Source organism: Cydia fagiglandana, chromosome 17, assembly GCF_963556715.1.
Source record: "Cydia fagiglandana chromosome 17, ilCydFagi1.1, whole genome shotgun sequence".
Classification (NCBI taxonomy): Eukaryota; Metazoa; Arthropoda; class Insecta; order Lepidoptera; family Tortricidae; genus Cydia; species Cydia fagiglandana.
This window is the reverse complement of record NC_085948.1, coordinates 182,982-196,711: the sequence shown is the minus strand read 5'-3', so window position 1 is coordinate 196,711 and position 13,730 is coordinate 182,982. Positions and strand designations below refer to the sequence as shown.

The window sequence follows — 13,730 nt, the reverse complement described above, 5'->3', positions numbered from 1 at the left end:
AAACACATTACACGCGCGGTTCCCGACTGCACGTTGTACGGAAGGGTTTTTTGTCATTTCCTCTATAGGAAGTTCATTAGTGTTCCGTACCGGCAGGATTCGCTCCACAGAACACGCTGTTTATTATTATTCAAATTACCAATTTTAATCTGATCTGCGTCCATCGATGTTTCTTACCAATCTGAAGGTCTAGTTATACTGGCTAGCTTGTAGTGGAATTTTGGGAATAGGGTGTTCATCAAAGTGCCGCAACGGATGCGCCTGCGCGTACGTCACTAAACAGCTGATGCCAGACATAATGTGTATTTGCTGACGAGAGATTAGTCTTTATTGTCTTGTAGATTCGGTCTAAATTTGAAAAAAAACACCGTCAATAAACAGCTGATGCCAGCCGTAACTGTGACGTATGCTTTGTGACGTGAGATTGGTATTTATGGTCTTATAGTATAGATCTATAGATAGATAATAAGGTCTTATTTTGTTTTGATCAACATGGTTAAACATACCTCGGCTACCTAGAGCTATGCGGGTTCATAAGAAAGGTAACTTACCTTTATTTCATCGTAATAAGTAAAAAGATTAAAAATGAATACCTACGTATTTTTGAGTGGTCACAAGATGTAATATGTACTCAATATTCCCTCTCATCACAATCAATTTGGATGCAAACCGATATGACAACACCTGCTAACTAAATTGCCGAATTTGAATACAGCTGCACAATGATATTGGTTTCGTTCCTGTTTTCAGAATATTGATTACATTGAATAATTTTATGGTTTACCTACCGGTACCGGTTCCGGTTTTGCCGGTATAAACCGTAAATTTTTCAATGGTAGTACCTATGTCTCACAACAGTTTAAATTCGATTATTGATCACATTTTATAGATATGACCCTCGTGCTAAATAATCATAAAGGTATAGGATACCATCGTGCACCGCCACGTACACTGTACACTGTGGCAAACACGTTTGAACTCGAACTGTAGAAATGTATTCGAGGGTGCATCGGCAGATACTTTTGATCCGCTGCTATTGTTGCTGACTGTACTAAGCTGCTTGGAATTTGAAACAGCTGTGTTCCGTCACTAACATATGTTCGGATGTTTACGTGTTCGTTCGCAGAAACGGTTTACTCTCAACTTTTTTTAAGCTACCTGCTTTGACTTTATTGAATCCGGGGACTTTTGCAGGGTAAATGCGGTCATTAGGGAACGTGTATTGGCACCTGCTTGGGGTACCTATAACGGAGTTATTGTGGTCCCGTGGCTTTGTTTGGCAACAATATTACTAACTTCGATACTTATCCTTTGGGATTCAAGCTTGTATCCAATTTCAAAGTAATTTATAACCATCTGGTTAGTGGAAGGTAATAGAAATTGTAGAATGCATGCATCCTATCCAAAGCTATTTACCTTCATTAAATAAACTCAAAAATGAACGCCTACGTGCGCTACTTGTGGGTTTATGCTTCTTAATCTGGTTATAATAAAAATAGGACTGTAGATTTCTACTCATATTTGTTATTAAAACTAAAAATAAACTTTGTCTTTTTTTATCTTACATATGTACCTATACTCGTAGCAGGTACTAATATAATAATTCGATTGGACTTACTTACTACGACCTTTGCTACGACCTAGCTTGTGTTTTAAAACTATTCAGGGAAATATATTTTTTATTTATATTGTTAATGGTTTTTGTAAAAGATGTGAAGTAAAAAAATTACAGATTGGACGGATAAATTTGGATCCCATCAAAAACATAAATGTAAAAAAGGAGAGCCAAGTACAAAAATTATGCTTGGCTGTGGGGTTCGCCGCAAAAAGAATGGAGATCTAAATGAGTGCCAAGTTCTATGCAAAATCCAAATATGTATTTATAGGAACAAAATAACATTATAAACAAGTATTAAACTCTATTTCTTTGCTTTATTGGATACCTATAACAATTGCTGTTATTTAAAAAAAATGCGAGATCTTAAAGCAGGTTAGATTTGACTTGGCTAGTTTTCATTACATCAGTCATTTTATAAAGTTATTCAACATATATATTTTGTAATTCTGATAAAAACTGGCCAAGCCAAATCTAACCTACTTTAAGATCTCACATTTTTTTTAAATAACAGCAATTGTTATAGGTATCCAATAAAGCAAAGAAATAGAGTTTAATACTTGTTTATAATGTTATTTTGTTCCTATAAATACATATTTGGATTTTGCATAGAAGTTGGCACTCATTTAGATCTCCATTCTTTTTGCGGCGAACCCCACAGCCAAGCATCATTTTTGTATTGAACTTGGCTTTCCTTTTTTACATTTATGTTTTTGATGGGATATCAATACTTTTTGTAAAGAAAACTAGGCAGGTATTGAGATTTAATGTTTTTTCTTGTGTTTCCGCTGCATGTTTTTTACTTCTGTTCTTTGTATTAATTATGTGGTGCCGCGCGCCACCAACGACACACCGTTGGCCGGTTGTTTAGCGCGTATTACAGGTTTTTTGTATGGGGACCCCCCCTATTTTTTAACTTTTTTATTTTTAGATTTTTTCCTACGCTTACACACAATTACCGAGCTGGATTCCAAATTTCATCCTTCTAGGTCATCTGGAAGTAGGTTAGGTTTAGGTACTATATGTTAGTCACAATAAAAAAGAAATTTGTATGGGGACCCCCCTATTCATTAACTTTTTTTTGTTTTTAGATTTTTTCCTACGCTTACACACAATAACCGAGCTGGATTCCAAATTTCATCCTTCTAGGTCATCTGGAAGTATGTTAGGTTTAGGTACTTATATGTCAGTCACAATAAAAAATGGTTTTTTTTGTATGGGGACCCCCCCTATTTTATAAGTTTTTTTTATTTTTAGATTTTTTCCTACGCTTTCACACAATAACTGAGCTGGATTCCAAATTTCATCCTTCTAGGTCATCTGGAAGTAGGTTAGGTTTAGGTACTATAAGTCTGTCAGTCAGTCTTAAAATTTACGACTTTTTGACCTTCATATCTTTATAACCGTTTGAGCTAGCTTCATGAAATTTGGGCTTCTAGATGTCCTTATGGATATAATTAAACACACGTAGTTTTATGTGTTTACGTTAAAGATGTTTTGAGTTATAGAAGGGTCAAAAGTGGCACCAAGTGGTTCGTGTAATATTACACTTGGCGCTGGCTAGCCAGTTCCTTTGCTTGAACTTGGCTTGACACGCTGCCGCGTGTCTAGATACCTAGCTATTTTTCCAATTGTAAAGTATGTAGTATCTTAAAAACATATTGATATAATAATGCCTTCTATGCAAGAATAAGAGTAGGTATTCGACTAGACTTCACATAGCCCTGACAGTTAGTACATGCTAGTACCAAACTAGCGTTCCTATAGAGCACAATCTAGCTCGCAGGTCATCGGCCGATACCGCTCCACTTAGGTATTTATAGTCCCAGCCGCGGGAGGGGGCCGGGAGGGGCCGGAGGGGGGGGGGGGGGAGAGAAACTGCGCCAATACTCGCTTCACTTTTTATTCAATTCCTTTACTTTACTATTACAATTCACTGTACAACAGGTACACAAAATAAAGGGTAAGCGTTCCAGTGATTGACATCGCTTTTTTTTTAAGAATGCTTAAAAATAAAGTAAAATTTAGGGTCTGTAGATACCTGATGTACCAGTGCTTGATGCTAATATAATGTTCAAGGATTATTGACTTTGAAGGATTATTTTTTTGTTTATATAAGTTTTGGCTTCTACATATTCTGTTGTTATACGTACTGTGTCAATTACTGGTACATTTACATACAATTAAATTTGAGATCGTTAAGAAATCCAGGTATCAAATGTGCTTAACTAAGTGATTGTACAATACTGCTTACTGGTAATCATAATCAGATACTGCCAATGCCATCATCAATTATTATAAAATAGCACTAACCTAATAGTTCACGACCAGTCAGTCCTTCACGGTTTAATTTTTACTCGCATAAAATATTTATTGGTCTTACGCCATTTTTGCTAAAATATTGTCCGTAATGTTCGCTATGCTAAGAGAGAATACTTTAATAGCTACCTGCCATTTTTTTTAATTAATTATTTAAATTTTAATTCAGGAGATAGGTACTTAATCCTTATTTTTGTTTCAATCACACTACATACATATAAATGATACTTAACTTATTTTCCTTGATAAAACATTATTTCTTAAATTAAAAAATATATATTCGTAGAAATAATCAAAATTTTAAGGAGGCGAAATCCAATTATATATCAATAGTAATTGTATGCATATAAATTCTAATTAAATTATTTTTTTAAACCGTCGGCGATAAATGTTTCCCTGGCTTGGCCACAAATCGTAGAGATATATATACTCGTATGTACACTTAAAGCAACGAAACCTTTTCGAAAATATCTAATTCTTACCTTAAAAGTGTATTTGGCGTTTACATTACAAGATCTTATTGTTAAGTACTATTGTTAGTAAAAAAAAACTTTAGTCACCAATCTCAGAACTCAAGTGTAAAAGAACAAATATAGAGGATATTAAAACTAGGTTTACGAAGTTATTTAGGGCCGATTTTTACTTAATTGTCAACAATTTTTAGTACATCTCGATAAGTTTTGGTGGATAGATACTCGTAAAGTTCCCTATTCTATACAAACTAAAATACAAGAGATACAATGTAATAGAAATTTCATCGTATTTCAAAAAATGTTTCACTGAGTTAGAAATAATACGGTATTTTAATCATTCACCGGGTTTTTTTGTGACAAATTGTGACAAGTTGTATTCCTCCACAGAATAAAAAACTCTTCAAACAAGCCAAATTATGTCGGAACTTAACGAATAAAAATTGAGAACAAAATAAAAATCGGCTCTTTCCAGACTTTGTCGGCGACGCACATAACACAAAAGCCAAAAAATGTGCTTAAAAATAATAAAGTTGTATGAGAACGTTTCATAGGCTATGTTTCAGTCTTCACTCCGTACGCATATAAGCGTACTGGTACCAGTAGTACCGCTGGTAGCGGCGGTACTGGCGTCGGCGCGCTCAGGAGGGGTCGGCCTTCGACTCGGCCTCGCTGCTGGACGACGAGGCCGCCCGGGCCCACAGGCTCGCGTAGTTCTGTTGCTCGGCTAACAGCGCCTACGAAGGAAAATTAAGATATTAAAAGGTCTTAAAGCTAAACCAAAATAACATACGATACGAGTAACACACAGACACACAGAGAGTTAACAGAAGTCGTAAGAAATTATCTCTCAAAATTCGGACGGCGACTGTGCCTTGTTTGCCTAAGCACTAGCTGGGGAATGTGTACAGCAGCTAAGGGCCCCCCCACATCTGGCGTCTTTCGAGCGTCGGCGTCTGTCGGCGTCGGTCCAGCGCTATGGAAAATGACGTCGCTGCGCAGTTGCGTCGACATTGCGTCGACGTCGGCCATAGAATTGTAGGCGCCGACGCTCGAAAGACGCCAGATGTGGGGGGGCCCTAACACAGCATCAAACAACACTCTTTTAATCTTGATTTGCGCAGGATACAGAAACCACTTGATGGATGATATGCTGTTGAAAATGTCGATGTTGAAGACTAACCTCCTCAGCCGCCAGCACAGCATCGAACAGCACCCGTTTTATCTTGATCTGTGCAGGATACGGGACCCACTTGGTGGATGATATGCTGTTGAAGATGTCGATGTTGAAGACTAACCTCCTCAGCCGCCAGCACTGCATCGAACAGCACCCGTTTTATCTTGATCTGTGCAGGATACGGGACCCACTTGGTGGATGATATGCTGTTGAAGATGTCGATGTTGAAGACTAACCTCCTCAGCCGCCAGCACTGCATCGAACAGCACCCGTTTTATCTTGATTTGCGCAGGATACGGGAACCGCTTGGTGGTCTGGCACATGCTGTTGAAGAAAATGTCGATGGGATCCGGTGCGGGCTGCGCGGGCGACGACCGCCGCCGCCAAGATCCGGAGCGCCGCTTGCCTGATGATGCCTGGGGAATTATACTAGTCAGTAATGTAATAAAAACTGTGCATTTTAAACTAATTTTTCTTCTTCGAAATGGCAAGTCAATACACATTGTATGTCCCCATAATCCTAATCATAGGAAACTGAGTTTGAGTTCTCGATATTCGAGTCTCAAGGCCAGTCCAGACGAGACTATTCTTCGCCAATCTCATTAAATTTTCTGATCAAATCAGTTGGTGTGCAAAAATATATTGACGACAATTCCTTTTCTGATCCCGTCTGAACTGGCCTTACTGTCAATTTAGGATGCAAATCGATCTCTGGCTGATAATCACAGATTCCCATATTGATGGATGTTTAAATTAGAGCATGTTTATCAGAGTGGTATTTAAGAAACTATTGAACGAGGAAGCCATATTGCTGCGTATTTGACTCCATAGCTTCCTTAGTGTCTATTTGTCTAACACAAACAACGAAGTCATATCATAACCGTAAAATTATATTCTGGCACTATTAAGACTATTAGGTTTAAAGTTTATGATATCCGGAGCACTAGAAGTAGGCACAAACTATGAGGTAGCAATAGAGAATCGCTGGCTTCTAGCCAACATTTACTGTGCAAAATTAACGTAAGTGTTCAAATGTTATCGAGTAAAAGTTGAGTACATAAAACTCGTTTTATGTGTTTTAGAATTTATTTAAGCTAGGATTTATGGAATTGATGATGGTCGAGTTGATCTGATAGACTAATCCGGCGTTCGAGGATTCAAATCCTGGCTTGTACCTTACTCTAATGGGTTATTCGGAACTTTTGTTCGGAATATCCTTTGATGTTTACCAGCAGCTATTTGGTGAAGGAAAATACCATGGGGTCTCTAACACATCAGCAAAGGTGTATCAGCAAAAATTCAAAGGTGTATTGTGCAGTCTCCTACTATTGGGTCAGTGTGGGTCACTAGCCCAAGCTCTCTCGCGCATGAGAGTAGGCCTATGCCCAGCAGTGGAACGTGTATAGGCCAAATTATAAATTAATAACTAGTGACAAGACGCCATGCTTACCTTACACAAATAATCCAACTTCCTATCAATAACCGTCAGCTGCGACTTCCTCTTCGGCTCCTCATCCTCTGTCTCCGACTCTTCACTGGACCCCGTGTGCCCGTTCCGCTCCTCCTGCTCCTCATGGTCCTCGTGCCCGTTCTGCACCGGCGGCGGAGGCTCCTCGGGCTTCTTCCTCGCCGACATGTGCGGCTGGAGGAAGGTCATGTGCTGCATGTACTTCCAGGGGTAGTTCTTGCGGGCCGAGGGCTCGCGGGACATCATCTCCGATTGCCGTTTTAGCGCATCTCGGTAAGAGTCGCGGAGCTTTTTCCATTTTAGTTTTACTTCTTTTACTGTGGACAAACGTGGGTTTTACTGTTCTTGTTAATAAAGGATTACTCGCGCTAGAGCGATCAGGGTCCGAGGTCCGAACCAAAGTGTCCGACACTTCATTTTCTAAAGTAAGCATCACGTACTGATCACCCGTCATAGAAAAAGGTGTCGGAGAGCTAATATTCCCTCGAAACGCTCAAGATTCCACTTGTATTACATTTAAACATTATATTATAAAAAATAAAAATAAAGAAAAAACTCAAAATTAACGTCAATCATTATTATCATCATCATATATAAGTATAATTATTTTGTACTTATTAGTTGATAAGGGTTTCTTTTTGTGGCATCAATATTTTTCTGATTCTGATCAACTTACTTGGCCACTATTAAGGATGAAATAAAACTTTCTCATATTATTTGATAAATAAATAAAGAGAGCTTTATGAGCTGGTGTAGGCTGGTGTGGTTAAAATGAATAAACACTATTACAATCAATCATCATCATCATCATCATCTCCTCCTAGCCGTTTTCGGCTACAGCGACTGCTATGCTACAGCTGAGAGCGTCGCTGGTGCGCTCTCAGGTGACTGACGTAGCCAATCCTTGCAGCAAATGTGCGTCCACATTCGCTGCATGTCAGCACCCCTCCGACGTAATTGTACGTGATGGCCACAGGTGGTCTGGCCTTTAGCTCGTCACGCTTAACGTCGAGCTCTGTGCGTCGCCTGGCTTCAAACTCACGCACCTGCGTCTGCACAATATGCCTCCACTGTGGACGGTCACCAGCTAGTGTCTCCCATGTTGATGGCTCTATATGAGCTCTCTTCATATGCCGCTTCAACACATCTTTGAACCGCAGAAACTGTCCGCCTTGCTACGGTACAATCAATAACGCTTTGCCGTCAACATACCCTGTCTACATAATTCCACCCTCTGACTAAAGAGACCAAACCCACGAGTCGAACAGCTTTGCAAATTGCTAACAATCGGTTGGAGTTGGTTGAAATCGAAATACATTCATCAAGTTAATTAAACCCGTGCTGTACTAGATTGCTGAGCAATTAAACATCGTCGAAGGTATACAAATGCACGCAAATAAACAATCAAGTAGGTACCTACAGCTTGCTACAGCCAATGAATTTAATTTCAGTACCATTAGGTACGTGCCTTCGCACAGTGGCAATCAATATGAAAATCGCTAGGGATCTCATACATTGTCACTATGACAAGGTACGAAATGGCACCGAAATTTAATTCCTTGGCCGTACACATTCTATTACCAATCTCGCTCTGTCGTAATATTAAATTCCATTTTTAACCGACTTCCATTTCATAGAAGGAGGAGGTTCTGTATTCGGTTGTGGCTATTTTTTTTTTTTTTTCTATGTACGTTCACCGATTACTCCGACATCCGTAGTCCGATTTGAGTAATTCTTTTTTTGTTTAAAAGGAGCTACCTCCGAGTTGGTCCCATTTTAATTTGGTTCTGTTCTGATGATGGGATCCATGAGGAATTGAGGGAACTCCTCAATTTTTAAAGGCACATCCATGGTGATTTGGGTGTTTTCTTAAGCAACTCGAGCATTTTCTCCCGAAAACCACCACTTTGATGAAGTAGACCTGATGATGATGATTGTTTTGATGATAATGATGATGATTTATTAAATGTAGTATGTTCAGCGATTACTCCGGCACCTGTGATCCGATTTGAGTAATTCTTTTTTTGTTTGGAAGGAGTTGCCTCCAAGGTGTTTCCGTATTATTTTTGGTTCTGGTCTGATGATGGAATCCATGAGGAATTGAGGGAACTCCTCAGTTTTTAAAGGCACGTGTAAAGTGATTTCGGTGTTTTCTAAAGTAACTCGAGCATTTGCTTCCGAACACCGCCAATTTGATGTAGTGCAAGTGTAGCCTTACCACGAGTTTGACATTGACATATTCGCTAAGTTAGCGACGCTAATGTCTTCGTAACTTACTTTTTATGCATCTCGCTCGCACTAATATTCCAGTACGAGCGAGATGCAAAGAAAGTAAGTTACACACACGCTAGCGAATAAATCAATGTCAAACTCTTGGTAAGCTGGTAAGGCTACTGATCGGGGGTTAGGGTTAGGAGTTAAGGGGTCGGGTAATGGTGGTTGAAGGGGTGCTGGTTCAGGGCCGAGGGGTACATGGATCAGGGGTTGACACGCTATGAGGTTGAGTGATCGGGGGGGTTGAGGGATTGGGTCAGTGGCGGGGCGGAGGATGGATTTAGTGTAGTGACAGGAATTATAATTTCCCAGGCGGACTCGAGAAAATTCCAGATTACATATTTATTAAAGTAGATACACGAATTTAGTGTTAATCATGATGTTGTTTTTCATTCACGCATCGCGCTATTAACAATGCGTTAAAACTAAAAATGGAAAAATAAAAACTTTTTACAAAAAAAAGAAAACCGACTTCAAAAAGGATGAAATAAAATATTATCCTTTTTAAGTCTATGCGTTACCAACTGATATGTTTGAAGTCGGTGCCAAGCCAAGTAGTAAAGAATACCCGTCAAAAATAATCAGCTTTATGACTATAAATCCCATTAGAACTGTACCATTAGAACTATTAATAAATGTGTAAGTAATTCTGTCTGCCTCTTTGTCGCCTTTTCATGGCTAAACAACTGAACCGCTTTAGGTGAAATTTGGCAAGAACGTAAATTCCTTGAATTGTTTTATATTTTGAAATGTAGTCCTCTGAATAAGGGACGGGAAATAACTTCAGTCCCAATCCCACGCTTGCATGCCGACAAACATGGTACGGACTGTGCCAAGAAGGTTTGATCGTGTGTTCTTAGGTAAAGTCGACGTCAAAGATATGTATTATACACTTTTGCACCTTACTCCTTTGTAATAAGACGAAAAGTGTAAACATATTTTTAACGTCGACTGTACCTACAGAAAGTACAATCCAACGTACATCAAAATTATGGTATGCTTCAAAAGTTGGCTTGGCACCGACTTCAAACATATCAGTTGGTAACGCATAGACTTAAAAAGGATAATATTTTATTTCATCCTTTTTGAAGTCGGTTTTCTTTTTTTTGTAAAAAGTTTTTATTTATTTATTTTACAACTTCTCGAGATAATAATATACCTAAACATAACAAAACAAAAAAAACCCTTAACTCGTATACCTTAATACTTATACCTAAATAAACTCACAAAGTACTTACTTATCTAAATTTAAATCGTGGTTACAAATATAAGGGCGTTTATTACCTTACTCAAGCAGTTAAAAAAGTACCTTACCAACTAAAATTTACTGAATATAAAATGTAGTCAAAGGTATTATCCAAAATACAATTTTCTAAAAATGTTTTAATATTATTCCTTTCTAAATCAACCCGTTGCAACCGGCGGGGTTCTATAAATAAGCGTCCTAGAGTGACCCGAGCAGGGGTCGAACCCGGACCCTCGCGCCGAGCAGGTACCCTCCCTACCCGACAACCGGTCGTACACAAAATACTGCGTTAATAAAATAGGTAAGTACTTACTATTACCTAAAATAAACACAAAACTTGGCAGATATTTTTATCTTCTGCCCATTTTTTCAATAAAAATTGGTAATAAATAATAACCATTCAAACTACGAAATTCCAAAATGGAATCAATATTAAAACTAAGCGAAAAACAGCTAAAGTAAACCTTAGACGTTTGAAATAAAGTTCATAATACAATACAATAGCATAGCACAAGATTGTTTCAATTGCCAACTACATCGCTGCAAAGTAAACACAATCAAAAGAAATCAATTATAAGTAACATACGAGTATGTTTTCCTTAATATTACATAATAGCCTGACCTTGAACTCATGGCCAACGACCGACTTAAGTACCTACATGAATCATTAACGCTACTAAGACGCCATTTTGAAAAACGCCAATGCATTTACATACAGCTAACCGAACGTGAACCTTAATCCTTTACAATAAGATTGACGCTCAACGACGCTACATTAGTGGTACAACGCGTTCGGGTGTATTCGCACGCGTCCGGCCTTGACTTACCTGATGATAGACTAGTTTCCTTCATGACCTCGGCCCAGGCGGCGTCCTTTAGCTCTTGGTCGCGATATTCTATGGCTGTGGTGTTCCACAGGCAGGGGTAGTTGCGCACGGCGGCGATGAGCTGCTCCATGCTGGCTCGAGCGGCGACTGACGCGCGGCGCAGCGGGGCGCGGGCCGGGCCCGCCAGCGCAGCGCCCGCCAGCGCCCGCCGCCGCCGCCGCCGCCGCCGCCGGCCCGGCCCCGCCGCGCGGCACACATAAATGCGCATTATTTATATTGAGTTTTATTAAGGCCGGTTAAATACGTGCCTTTTATTAATACTTGAAAGTGTTTGCGTTTTTAATAGTTTAATAACGCCGATCTATCTAGATATGTAATGTAAAGTGGGGTAAGTTTTGTTATTAAAATGGGGTAAGACTGTCACTTAGCATGGAATCCTCATACAGTTTGTCTTGTTCCGACCAAAATAAACTATAAGTATTAGCCTTATACCCCACCTTACGTTATAAAAGAAGATAGTAACCTAAACTAGTATAGATATACTTAGGTTACTACTATGTAGGTATGTATATCAATTAGCGCAAAGCGCTGGCTTAGTACTTAGGCGCTCTGCATATCGATATTTCCATTCATTAGATAAGATAAAGAAGTTAGATTGTGCAGAGAAAATCCTTCCGCCGATGTACCTACATTCAAGGTTATAAATATCAATCTCATTTAGATATGTCATACTTAATACTTTTTATTGCACAGCGTTAAAATTTCAGAAAAAAAAACAATCGATGAAACATAAGATCGATGCAGATTGCAGACAACAGGTGGTCATATCATATCACTAAATACCGATCTCGCCCAGACAACCTGTGGGTAGCGTAACCAGATAACTTTAATAGAAGTTCTACTAAGGTAATAAGTAGGTAATGGTTCTAATTTATATACATAGTGGAAAAATATTAAAAAAAGAAGTAAGTATTTAACTCTACAAGTGCTAGTTCATCAGTTCATCACTTCAGTAAGAATTATAGGTACCTACCGGCGATATTTATGTAAATGTAGTCGCTATATAACTACTTATTATGTATCGTAATTATCACGGCACGATACCTACATAACTTGCGGTAAACTCGCCATCAGACAGGTAAATATATCGGAGCGGCCACTAGTGTTCACAAATATCTGAACAAAGCCCCTATTATCATTATCAAGATGAACATCTAAACATGCATGCACGTTATGGCTCCTCTACACGATGGGCCAACGCCGGCCACTCCAAGGGACGCATTAATGGGTTAGAGGGAGCAAGTGATATTGCTATCTCATTCGACCGCTGTGTGGAGTGGCCGGCGTTGGCCCATCGTGTAGAGGAGCCATTACAAGTTTACATATTTTTGAACACCTTGACCGCTCCGTTATATCTGATGCCGACTGTACCTATACAAATTACTACGATGGCAAGTGGCTTACATCACGACATCCAATCATCTTGTCTATTTCTATAAGTAGATATACACGGGAAACATAATATTATTAGCAACTAACTAGAATATTCAGTCGCCGGCATATTAGATTAAAAGTTACACGGACGACCCAGCCACCACTATACAATCGAAATATATTTTATCCTATAAAACCTATACATATACAACAACAATCCAATCTTTATACAGGTATCTATATAGTATGCAAGTACTTATGCACCTATACATACTAGTAAATATAAGTAAACTGCGTCCACAACCACATTGCTTTGAGAGTTGTGAGACTTGTGAGTGACCGCTACGCTACGACCCAGCTGTCACGGCCCAGTGTCACCGCGGCCGAAAAGGGCTTAGCATGAACGCCATTTAGAAAACCTCCCGTAATGGCCTCATTCATTGTCCGGTAATGACTCCGGAGGTATATCGTGTTTTATTTTTTAACGCACAGAATTATTTAATGAGGAAATAAACGCATGAGATATACATTTAAAAGAGATATTAACATAACATTAACGCATCTCTGGTTATACTGGTCTTTCTCTTAGCCTGTTGTTAATTGCTTGCAAACGGGGTTGGGCGGTGCGGTGGTTGAACAACCCCCTGCATGTGACCACTGTGGCTGTGTCCAAAGCGAATTTTAATATTGGAACGGCATTAACGGATTTATTTCACCCTGCACTGGATTGACGATTGATTATACATGAATGTAGTTTGTTGTTTATGATTTGTTTAACTTGCCATTATGATTAACTTATTAGACTTATTTATGTGATTAAATACGCTTAAAGTAGTCCATCTCACGCGCGAGACATTGTTGCAACGTTCGTGCTAGCCTAATACAAAACCGCAAAAAAAA

The 13,730-nt window shown here is 39.1% G+C and overlaps 1 protein-coding gene across 1 annotated transcript; it reads right to left on the bottom strand.

Annotated features, from left to right (window-relative positions):
• Positions 1-3,504: 3,504 nt before the first annotated feature.
• On the bottom strand, positions 3,505-11,574 carry LOC134672711 (uncharacterized). Its single transcript, XM_063530656.1, has 4 exons — positions 11,397-11,574; positions 7,032-7,366; positions 5,818-5,997; positions 3,505-5,141 (listed from the first exon to the last, which is right to left on the bottom strand). The coding sequence occupies exons 1-4, from the start codon at positions 11,524-11,526 to the stop codon at positions 5,046-5,048; spliced, it is 741 nt and encodes a 246-aa protein (XP_063386726.1). The 5' UTR covers positions 11,527-11,574; the 3' UTR covers positions 3,505-5,045.
• Positions 11,575-13,730: the final 2,156 nt, after the last annotated feature.

Excerpts from the sequence above, each read along its gene's own strand:
- LOC134672711 (XM_063530656.1), bottom strand. The coding sequence starts at position 11,526 with ATGGAGCAGCTCATCGCCGCCGTGCGCAACTACCCCTGCCTGTGGAAC. Across the intron at positions 7,367-11,396 it reads GGAAACTAGTCTATCATCAG|TAAAAGAAGTAAAACTAAAA; the intron begins GTAAGTCAAGGC and ends GTTTGTCCACAG. Across the intron at positions 5,998-7,031 it reads AGTTGGATTATTTGTGTAAG|GCATCATCAGGCAAGCGGCG; the intron begins GTAAGCATGGCG and ends ATAATTCCCCAG.